General features: G+C 42.0%; 1 protein-coding gene across 1 annotated transcript; it reads left to right on the forward strand.

Annotated features, from left to right (window-relative positions):
- The first annotated feature begins 4,783 nt into the window (after window positions 1-4,783).
- Window positions 4,784-12,110, forward strand: LOC306696157 (Na(+)/H(+) exchange regulatory cofactor NHE-RF2-like). The gene is made up of 6 exons (XM_079159702.1): window positions 4,784-5,085; window positions 5,416-5,733; window positions 9,368-9,559; window positions 10,730-10,883; window positions 10,981-11,201; window positions 11,288-12,110. Exons 1-6 carry the CDS (start codon window positions 4,879-4,881, stop codon window positions 11,453-11,455), a joined length of 1,260 nt encoding a protein of 419 aa, XP_079015828.1. The 5' UTR covers window positions 4,784-4,878; the 3' UTR covers window positions 11,456-12,110.

Here is a 12,110-nt window from a genome sequence, read left to right on the forward strand (position 1 = left end):
CACCTTTTTTAAACCGCCCCACTTCACACACAGGTCTTTGAAAATGGCCTTGTCAAGTTTTTTTAAGGTTTTGGGATCAAAATCTACATCCTTGACTTCGATCCACGTTCTTTCAAACAGACGCATAGTGATGGGCTTGATGTCTGCAGTAGTCCAGGTCCGATCTTTTTTTTTTAATATCCGCGAAACCAGCGCCTCCACGAATACCTGAACTGACCTTTCCTTTGGTTCTTGCTGTGCTGTTGCACCTGGCGCAGGTTCATCGACTGCGTCCTCATATGATGAGCCAGTTGTAGAATGTTCGTCATTGAACCAGAAGAACGGATGATACTCAGGGTACATTTTGTGTGAGACGATCTTATCATTCATCTCTTTCATGAAAGACCACATTTCGTTCAGTATCTCAGCGTACGTGTTACTGCGTGACGGATTGCCAAATGTCCTGTATCTGATTATTTCTGGAATGATCACGGGCTTCATCCCATTTGTTAAGTAATTGAGGAGGTAATCCCTAACTGAACTTGTGATTGTACATCTGACGATGTTTGGGCAATAATCACTCTCCTCTTGATCGATGTATGACATGATTTCAACACCTTGACGATCTGAGATATTCATTCCTGTTGGAAATATCTTTTTATATCTCTTCTGGTCTTTCAGAATTAGCCAAAGAAAGTATTTAGCAAGACCTTCAACCTCCGGAGAGATTTCCTTTTTTGACAGATCACGCTTAATGCCTGTGAATGCCTCAATGATCGCGATTATTGAATCTTTAATCTCGTCAACGATATTTTCAAGATGTTCAACCTCCCACACCATGCGTGGTGAAGCCGAATATCTATCGAAAAGGTGACCAGCGTGTATATCTTGTATGCCTTTCAATTCACTTGGCTTACCCGTTTTTTTCAGCCAGTACTTCATCATGTCCCTAAAAGTATGACATTTGCCTATCAAATCATCATACATTTCAATTTCTAGGAGATTAGGCCGTTGGGAAATTATCTCCAGTTCGCGGTCCAGTGGGGATCTGTCTAGAGACAGAGTTTGTTTTGGCTCTACAAGGCTTTCATGATATAACATTGGTTTAAAAAGGATTTCAGTCCTTGCTTCCAGCTCGCATGGTTCTATTCTGATCTTCTTCTGCTCTGTGAGTGAGTGTGAGTGAGTGTGATTTACTTTGACTGTGATTGTACTGTCTACTCGGGTGTAGGGTAGGTAACGCGTCACTGTCTATCAAAGACCAACGGATCAAAGACACCACAAGACGTGACGTCACAAAGGCAGGGTTCTTCTTCGTGAGTTTTTTTGCGTCTTCTTCTTCTTCTTCTTTTGATTTCCCGGTAGATTGGCTGCCGTGAGACACTATACTGCCCCCTATAGTTCAGTGTTGATTACTGCATTCCCACTGGTGCAGTCCAGAGTTGTACAAATCAAAAAGAAACTTCAGTCTTCTAAAGACTCCGAAGAAGAATCCTGTCAAGTCTCGTGAAGCGGGAATTTGCAGCCCACTGTCACGGACTGGTAAATTACATTTCACTATATTTGAAACACGAACCGTTTGCTTATTATTTAGCCCGCTAGTGCGGCTACTTTACTGTGTTAGCTGGTGGCTAACGAAACCGTTCATAATCAATGCTGATGCTAATCAGGCTAATTGCTGATTTGTGTACTGTTGACATGTTTTAACCAGCGATAAACACGTGGTTCTCGGTCAGTTATTGGGGATAATATATGATATGTTTGTTATTGATTACACAAAGTTTGAATAAAAAAAACACCGCTGAATAAACTAATAATAAACCTTAGACGTATACAAAATAATAATAAAAAAATATGCAGTTGTTTGTTGTCTACTGTACTGTCTTGACAAGTAGATTAAACATTATTTACATGTTTTCACCTCCCGCAGAAATGTAACCGTCAACAAAAATCCCCACAAAATGAAGGAATTAGCTTGTCATTTTAGCCAGCTAGATTTGTGTTGACTCTCTTCAGGCATCGCTGGCTGCACTACATGACAGACGAACCCCCCCACCACACACATCCACCAGAGCCCAAGAAGTTCCTGGCTGAGGTCCACCAGTTCAACATGAGTGGTAGCTCACAGCAGTGCGTGCCCTTCCCCACCACCAGCAAGAAGATCCATGAGTGGGTTCCACCCAAAGCCGGAGCTCAGTGAACCCTGACTGCATATTTGTAAATGATGTCCTGAATAAAATCTCTATACAGACATTTATGATGGGAGTGGCAGTTCTTACAATAAAACTTTTAGACAATGAGTGTTCCCCACAGGAGGATTTTCTTTATCCGGAAATTACTTTAATGTGAGAAAAACAACTTGGCACACAAACTGTCCTTTCGGAAACATCTGCCTTTGTCCAGTTGTTTTGCCTTTTTTACCCTCAGACACGCTGCTACGCCTGTGTTCAGAAATATAAGATAGCATTTGCAAGTTGTTATTTCAACGTTTGGTACTTCACTTAAGCAGCTAGCTGGCTATAGAGCTGCAGTTGACAATCATTTCTAACATTGATTAATCCAATGTTTTATTAATGGAGAAAAATCACTTATTATATCCATCATAATGTATCAGATGTGAACAATCTTTAGATCCCTGGTTTTGTCCGACAAGCGGTCCAACACTTGGAGAAATTACATTTTCAATCATATCTGATAAACAAAAGCATAAAATCCTCACATTTGGACCTCTTAGCTCTTTGCTTAGTTTGTCTAGTCGGCTGTTAAAGACGCAGCAGCACTCTTCTTGATATTGTCTTCTTGTCAGTATTATACTTCAGTACATTGGTCTCACTTAAACCAACAATATGTAAAAAAAGATCTGTTTAATAGCTGTTGGCCTCCAGTCAGAGGCTCAGTGGTCAATACACAACCTCTTCCTCTTTACTTTTTTTAATGTCATTTCTGGCTTTTAAGAGAGCGTAGCACTCTGAGGGAGAATCAGCCACAGTGCGTGCACTCCTCCTTGGACTCAAAGACCTCTTCAGACATTGAAGGCATTAAGGCATCACCTTATAACCTGTGTTGGGAATTTTTCCCTATTCTGAAGGGGGAGCTGAGCAAGAAGCAGGAGGAGCACCATGTGCCGGGGTGAAACCACACCCTCCTCCACTCTTCCCTCTCTCTATATATATAAAAAGATAACGCAGAATACGTCAATCACGAGCCTGTTGATTCAACAGCAGCACTGGATCTGGGTCTCTGTGAGATAGAAAGACATGTTTTGACATAAATCTCCAGCCGGTTCAGAACAAAACAAACACGTCACATGAAATGTTCAATTATGTACGCTCGAGCTACGCTTTTGTGTGGTAAAAATACTTTATGATATTTCTGCGAAGGACAATGAGTGAGGAAGCCAAACATGTTGTGCAAAGAATACGTGGTGTGCAGCTTAAATAAGAAACAAGTGCACTGCATGAGTTGGAAATTATAAATATGAATTACAAAGAAACATGCAGTACAGTTATTAGTGAAACGTTTTTACAATATCTCAAATAAAAGTACACAATGCAGGAAAATGCACCCTGTAAGTAGTACACAATGATATACTGTATTACTAGATTATCATCACTGATGTGTAAGTATAGTTGTATTGATGTAGTTAGCCTATTATACTGCTGGACAGTGTAATCTACACTCAAACAAAGTACAAGTACCTCAAATCTGTACTTGAGTTATTTACTTAGTTACATTCCACCCCTGTGTGTATATATGTGACTCTCTGGTGAAAAGGGACGTTTTTAAGGAGCTTTGTAAAGGTAAACAAAAGGTTTAAGGTATAACAAAGATAGATAGCATATAACTAACTGAACAATGAATAAATGGATAAACGTGGTTATTCAAAGGTAATCCCCAGACATTCAAATATTAATAAATAAAAACGTAAACATATGATTGTTTCATTTTGCCTTTATCTTTATTTCCATTTTATAATGACGGTGGTCGTTCCCGCTTTTCACCGCTGGGTGCCGCCAAAACACTCAATAACGCCAAAAACACTTCATGCGATGTCCCGACGATAATAGAGGAACTGGTTACGTTTAGAGCCTTCTTTTTTAATGGATAAATGCAAATAAGCCTGAGCTCATATTTCATGAACCGTTAAATCCCCTTTTACGCAACTGTCCTTTTATTGATCTCCAGTGGAGACAGAAATAGAGGACGGATAAGGGCGATTTCCGTTTTAAGGTCACAGGTTTACCTCACCACCACGGGGAAAGCCTCTGTATACTCTAACAAGAGCAAATGTCTTTGTCCGCTGTTAAAAAAGCATCTTGACTCATATAATCTCTAAACAAATACTTTCTTTCCAGTAACTCGTAACTGACTCGTCACTTTCTGCCAGCGCATCGCGGCTGCGCGGCTCCGTCAGGTGTGCGCTGCAGGGGACGTATGGCATCTGTTGATGACGCCTCTTCACTCTCGCGCCGGGTCGTACAGGACGACACACGCACAGCTGACGAGGTGAATTAAGTGTTACGTGCGAGGAAAAGCTTTCTAATCTCTGATCTCTTGGATTATTCCTCCGATGGATGGGATTTAGCCACTGTCTGCGGTTTTCCGCCACTACTTTACGCACACTTAGCACCATCTTTGCGCGCTCATATTTGGACACCTGGCAGTTGCATGATGGATTAAAAACTCATTACTTTTAGCCTATTTTTCTGAATTGTGCTCTCTGAACAATTGTGGATTATTAATGGACCCACATCATGCTAAATGATGATGATCTTTTGGTCAGTGGAGCGCGCAGTCATACGTTGGATTAAGAGCCAGAGACGTCCCATCACTCTTGGGACAATCACCAGTTCATTCTCCTGAGACACTTTTATCTGTTCCCCCCCCCCCCCTGCTGGGATGGAGAGCGAGCTCAGACCCAGGCTCTGTTTCCTGACAAAAGGAGAGCGCGGCTATGGGTTTCACCTGCACGGTGATAGGAATAAAGGCGGACAGTCCATCCGCACAGTGGAGCCCGGCTCCTGTGCTGAGCTGGGCGGGCTGCGACAAGGAGACCGGCTGGTGGAGGTGAACGGTGAGAATGTGGAGAACGAAACCCACCATCAAGTAAGTGATACATGTTTTTGTTTTTAAATGCACATAGTGGTAAAGAGAGGCCAGGAGAGACGCCTAAACTCTCTGATGTACAAACAATGAGTTCTATACCTGTTAGACCACTTTTTCCTTTGCCTGAGGAGGAGAAGGAGGAGGAGGAGGAGGAGGGGGCTCCTAAAATGGGTCAATGTGAGCCTTGTGTAATGAAATCCCGGGTGTCTTTGTTGTGCAAAAACTATTATACGACAGTTCAGGGTGACCATCATGCACTTAATGACACCTCAGTAATAATTGAAACGTTGTCTTTAGCTCTTCTCTGTAACTCCTTTCTTCTCCCTGCAGGTAGTGGAGCGTATCCGTGAAGTGGCCCACCGCACCAGGCTGCTGGTGGTGGACAGAGACACGGATGACTACCTCCGCAGCTGTGGCCTGGCATGCACCGAGGACCTGGCCATTGAGATGGGAACCCTGTCCCCGCGACCTTCGCCCGGGCCCACTCCTTCTGCTTCTCCCATACCCAGAGAGAACTCACCCCCGTCACCCAAACCCAACCACACACACTTCTTTTACCCTCCCGCTGCAGACTCGTCCACACACGCGACCACACAAGCCACGATCAAGAGATCCTCAGTGACATCAAGTACAGGGACAGACACAGAGGTAAGGCTGGACAGCAATACATTAGAACCTGGTTTGTGGGTCCCTCACACACACTACAGACCAACATAGGCTTTTGTAGATTATTTGCATCGTTTTTATTTGAAAACAATCAAAATTGTGAAGTCTAAGGGTCAGCTGGGGTCTGCAGAGAGCCCGTGTGTTACTGTGTTAAGAGTGCGGGTGACACTGAGCCTGTACTCTTTTACCTGATGTCTGTCTAGCACTAATCTGGATTTGAGCACTGCTGGTATTCCAGCACAAAGCCGAGGTGCACTGAGGAGGGGAGACAAGCTAAGGAAATGAATTAAAGCCACAAAAGGTGTAAGAAAACATCCCAGTGAATGCAGTTATGCTAGTTAAGATTGGCTGGCTTGAAAGAATAATAGATTCGATTTTTCTTATATTCAGCTGAATGTCTTGGACAGAGATAATACCTGCACAACACTGCACAATCACTCTGATTCCAGGCAAAATTAGGCAGTAAAGTTCATTGTAGCGCATGCAAATTGAAAAAGGGGTCTGCAGGAAATAAACATTAGTCAACAGTGAATGACTGAATAAAACAAGCAATAGAGATGGTGTAAATTTCTCACCTCCTCTTGTGCACAGTGGGTTTTATAGTCCTGTTTGTAACTTTCCCTGTCATTCAAACATCTGCTTTAAAAGTCACTGTTGTCGCTGAGGGGTGTGAACATTTTAAATGCATATTGTATTTAAAGAGTGCCGTCTCTTTGTGCATACTGAGTGTTAACACCTCACGCAAACAATCGTAGGATTGTTCCCACCTGACTGCAGACACCAAAGACAAAACCCTGCTCACACGACGGTGTTTCCTGCAAAAACATACAGAACTGTAGGTATTGTTTAGTCAAATTGAATGAAAAGTAGTGTGATAAAGTGTGCCCTAATTGGAGGTGTAAAGGGCTTTTGACAAAGTGAGATTGAATGTCTGCATGGGAGGACAGGAAGTATCAAGACATGGGAGGGATCAGATTTTAAGATAGCAATGTTGCACAGTCAACATTTTTAGATAGGTATCTATTTGTATTGTTTATTTTGGGCTGGAGGCACACACTCTCACTGTGAACTTGCACCCTTAGGTGTAGTTAGAAACAACTTTGCTATGCTATCAAATACACACAAACCAATTCAAATTCCTTCATTTCTAAGTCTGGAAGTGTGACAGGGCAAAAACTAAATTTCCATTTGTGCCAACCAGACCGTGACGTCTTAATGTCAGCGAGAACTGTCTGTCAGAGATTGAGCTCAGTGTTTGGGCTCCAAACAAAGTGGACCAGGATCCTCGTGCACAGAGGCTCACGTCAAGCTGCCATCTGTTTAGCCAAAGGCAGGGTAAATACAGGCTACCCCTTGGCTGGCCATCACGTCTCTCGTTATCAGTTTTATTTTGTTAGAGGTTCAGCTCAAACAACATCTTACGCAGTAACAGCAGCCCCCATGCAATCTGCCACCACCACTGACAGCAGATATGAGCTGAATGACGCTTTAACCCAAATCTACCGCAATAAGCTTCCAAAAGTAACTTTTTGAAATAGTGTGCACTGTGATGAAGTCCTGCTGAGGGACATTTGGTCTGTCCTTTTCACCATTCATAGACCTGACAAATTAAACTTCTAGACATTTCTGATGAGATGCGATCAAGAAACCATTGTGTCATATTAATCTAAGGCCAACACAACCCCTGTGCTTTTCATGTGCTTGTTTATAAAAGACACACACACACATAATCACTCTCTCTCATCGCTCCACTTCTGTCATTCGTCCTGTGACATTCACATTGTACATGTAAATACTGACGCAATTTCATTGTTGCATGATGTTATTATGGCAGCAGACGCCCATATAAAGTAGGCTAGTCTTACATAACCACAGTGGTGCTCTTCACAGCCATGCAACACTCTGGATCAGTTCAACACACTTCCCTCACACTCACACACACACACACACAGCAATAAAATACCTTCACTTACCTACCTAACTCATTTTGAATTTCTCCAAAAGTTTAGGAAATAGTTTTTTCTATTATTTATCCTGTTAAATTGAAGGTATTTGACTCATCTGTAAAATGCTACAAGAGGAAAGGAGGAATCTCTGTATTTCCATTTGTATGTAAGATAAAAAATATTAATTTGACACTAGGACTTATTGATTAATATTCAAATTATGTTCTTGTTAATCATTTGGTCTATATTTCAAAACATTTTGAAATATGCCTGGCACATCTTCCCAGAGCAGACGGCTTGAAATTACAAGATAAAAATGATCAGCACATTTTCACATTTAAGAAACTAAATATAAATATTTGACATTTGTGTTCGACAATTCCGTAAAAGATTTTTTGTCTCTCAACTAATGAATCAACTTGTTTCTGCACTAACAGACTTGATTATCACGACTGCAACATGGAAACACTGTTTCTGTAAAAACAACTAGTCTATATGCCTAGTAGTAGAGGCGCAGGTCTGGTCAGCAGGTGAGTCATGCAACGTGTCAACTCTTGTCGTTGGTCATTAGGATCAGGATTGGTCTTAATGTCCCTCAACCAGATCCACTTAGCCCACTGTGCTCAGAACTGAGGCCACGGGCTCATCCCTGTGGCACAGCCACACCTGTATCCACCTGTGGTAGGGCTGGGCAATAAACATGAAATAAATATTACTATGTTCATGTGAATCTTTTCCCAATATCAGTAAATATTACCAAATGGCAAATGTATGCAAAAGTCAGTACGAGACTGTGTGCACTACATCAAACAAAATCTGTAATAGCTGGCTAATTACAATTAGCTTGGAATCATTGATTTGGACATCAGAGATCATTTGATATGATCATATTGTTGTGAAATGAAGTTTATATGCGATACTTTAGATTATTAAACAGCCATAACCTGCACAATCTAGTGAAATCCAGCAGAACAGCCCTGCAGTAACGTCTACTGCTGTGAAGCTTGTCAGGTTTTTGTTGACGTGTTGATTAAACTCTTTGGTCATTTTTGATGCCATAGTTAGTGGTGGTGGTGTTATTTTATTGTAGGAGGAGGACAAAACATTCAGTACAGTGCAGTCAATTACAACATCACCGGAAATTACAGACCCAAAAATGACCATATATTTTAAGCATCAGACCAGTGTATTTTAAAAAAGTTTGAACTTGTTTACATATTGTACTAAGCAATTTCAAATGCATGCGAAACACTTTGTTTCGGGATGTATTTTTCATACTATTACAAGCAGCCATTCATTTCGGTCTGATATGAAAGTCTGCAGGCTCTTGAAACTTGCTTTACTTGTGTAATCCATCAAAATGAATATCAAGTCTGTAGTGATTGTTTTTTGTCAAGCTCATTTTAAACTTTGCAGGATAAAACAGGGCAGACTATTCAGATCAATCTTCACTTAAAATGCATCACAGCGCATGGATAATGTAACTGTGATTAAAAACATAAATGCCAAATTCGTGTCCACTGTGATGGATTACACAACTCAAGCAACTTCAGGTCTGTCTGGGAAACCTGTGGTTGTACAGGTGTACCTAATAAACGGATAAAATACAGACATGTGAATGCCTTCTTCTCTAATATGCTGTTTTTGTTTTCATTTATGTCCCATTACAGCTGCAGGTGCATTCCACGCCAGAGCCGACAGTTGAGCTGCATCCCCGCCTGTGTCACCTGGTGAAGGGGAAGCACGGCTACGGCTTCAACCTGCACAGCAAGAAGACAAAGGATGGACAGTTTGTACGTTCAGTGGAGCCCGGCTCAGCTGCTGGGAGTGGAAACATCAGGCCTCGAGACAGAATAGTGGAGGTACCACTAAAGCACACACACACACACACACACACACACACACACACACACACACACACACATTGAAATAAATGGGGCCGAAGGATGATCCCCCATCCCCATTCATGCAGACTTCATGCACTGATCTTGTCATAGATACATTTTAGGGAATTGATGGGAAAAACGATGCTACCGTTCCCATATTAATCAGGTCTGCGCACCGATTTGAGGTGTGATTGGATTAGACCAGATTAGCTGGATTTAGAGTGAGTGAGAGAGAGAGAGGTGTTGTTTGAAGGAGGAACAGAAGAAAAGTCGACAAGGGATCATCTTGAATGGAGGTGTAGAGGAGGGGCTTGGGTTTCTGTGTCTTTTCATGCGATTATGTATATGCGCCTGCATGGGCTTTCAGATATGTGTGCATGCATGAGTGAGACTATGTCCCAATATACAGTATGGTAAAAATAGCATTTTGCATTTTGCTGTATGTAAGCCAGCGTGCTTTTCAGGCTATTCTGACCCACAATTCTCTGCTCAGCGTGTATATAATAATAATAACTTAATTTATATAGCACCTTTAAAAACAGAGTTTACAAAGTGCTTTGACAGATAAAGCAGGAAAAGCAAGACAATAAAGCAACAGAAAGCTCAACAGTGAGGCCCAACAAAGCGAGACAAGGTCAGAGTTAAACCCTGATAAAACAGTACAATAGATGAAACAATAAAACCAATCAATACGATAAAAATAAACTGAGAAATTCTAATAATAATATATGTGCAAGAGGATCAAAGATCAAGGTGCAATGTTATGATGAAGTAGTATGTCCGAGTTGAATGCATACTGCATGCAACAGTATGTACTTTGTAAGGGCAGCTGCTGTGTACTAGTATAAAGAAAAAGTGTGTGATTTGAAACGCAGTGAACGTTTCTGTTTCCATCTGTATGAGGTGTACAGTTAATGTTGTGTAGTAGAGGAAAGGTGCGGAGGAAGGAAGGGAATTCATGCAAATAAACTCGCTTCTTCTCAAATCACAGATTCTATCTGTTTCTGGTCTGTGAAACAAGACTTCCTACTTCCTATTCTCTGCCCTGTCAACCGTCTGTCTCATTAGGTTATTGTTTCCGCGTCTCTTCCTCATTTACACTTTCCTCCACTGTTTCCTCTGACCTTACCGTTTTCTCTGTCTCAGGTGAACGGGGTGAACATTGAGGGCCTGAGGCACTCAGAGGTGGTGGCACTCATTAGAGCAGAGGGGGAGGAAGTGCGCCTCCTAGTGGTCGACCAGGAGACAGACAAGCTCTTCCACAGACTGAGGATCACACCAACCATCAACCATGTCAAAGGTCAGGTTGTGCACGCATGCACACACACACACACACACACACACCTCTTTATTCTCCAGGCAAAATGTCTCACATGTCTCTGTTCCCTCTCTCGCAGAGGTCTATCTGGAGGAATCAGCCACAGAAAGCTCCCCACACAGCCCATCTCCGACCACTGAACTGCCCGTCTCAGATCCACCAGTCATAAACATCACACTGACAAACTCCCCGATCACAAACACATCACCAAGATCCTGGACGAATGGGAGCTCAGCATCTCACTCCTCAAGAAGTTCCACCACCCAATCAGAGATCAGCAGCTCGGACATGAGCTTCCAGGTGACAGAAATAATGTAAGAAACAGAGCAGAGAATGTGATGTCGTTGAGTGTGTGCGTGAAACATGTACGTTTGTGTATATTGCAGGTCCACGATGAGGACGACAGGCGTGTTTCGGACCCGTTCGTGGAGAGTGGCCTGCGTCTGAGTCCCACAGCTGCTGAGGCGAAAAAAAAGGCCCTCGCCGTCCGCAACAAGAAGAGAGCACCTGCTATGGACTGGAGTAAGAAACAAGAGATCTTCGGCAACTTCTAACCCCAGAATGCAAGGAGAAAATAAGAGAAGAAGCGCAAGAATGCCATAGAATGAGGAATGATATTGTGATTCTTCATTGTTCATATTATAATCTTAAATATTGTACCTCAATCTTGCAGAGGCACAGTGAAAGAAAGAGAAAGAAAAAGACACAGGTACTAATATTATATAATAGTAATATTCCTAAAGTATGCTCTGTGTAAAACTATGTTATATCAGATTTTATTCTCTAGATGCTTATTTTACTGTATCTATAAGGACAAAGACACGTTCTGTGGATGTGTCACAGATCTTACAATACACTGCATTAAACAAACAACTGGCAGAGCAGACTCATCCATGCAGATGGTTCCTGGTCAGTTCACAGTCCACAGTCATTTCAGTGCATAACAGCCGATATGCACTGCGTCTGATTTGGGCTGCGCTTTTCCGTTTTTGTTTTCTTTTCTTCAAAGTAATAGTTTCATGTCAATTTCAATGTACAATGAGCTCATCACAGCCCAGTCCTGAAGTAGTTATACTAATATTTAGTTTGTCAATTCAATGTAGCATATCACGGTTAAATATGAAAACAGAGAAGAAGGAAGAGGCTAAGTTATGAAATGTTATGTTGGATCACCTCAGTGCTTCTTTCTTTAACGGAAAGAAAAATATT

The sequence above is a fragment of the Pholis gunnellus genome, assembly GCF_910591455.1.
Source record: "Pholis gunnellus genome assembly, chromosome: 5".
NCBI classification, from domain to species: domain Eukaryota; kingdom Metazoa; phylum Chordata; class Actinopteri; order Perciformes; family Pholidae; genus Pholis; species Pholis gunnellus.

Bases quoted from the DNA above. Each gene is read 5' to 3' on its own strand.
- LOC306696157 (XM_079159702.1), top strand. From the start codon at position 4,879: ATGGAGAGCGAGCTCAGACCCAGGCTCTGTTTCCTGACAAAAGGAGAG. The intron at 5,086-5,415 runs GTAAGTGATACA...TTCTCCCTGCAG, and splicing joins AGAACGAAACCCACCATCAA to GTAGTGGAGCGTATCCGTGA. The intron at 5,734-9,367 runs GTAAGGCTGGAC...GTCCCATTACAG, and splicing joins GTACAGGGACAGACACAGAG to CTGCAGGTGCATTCCACGCC.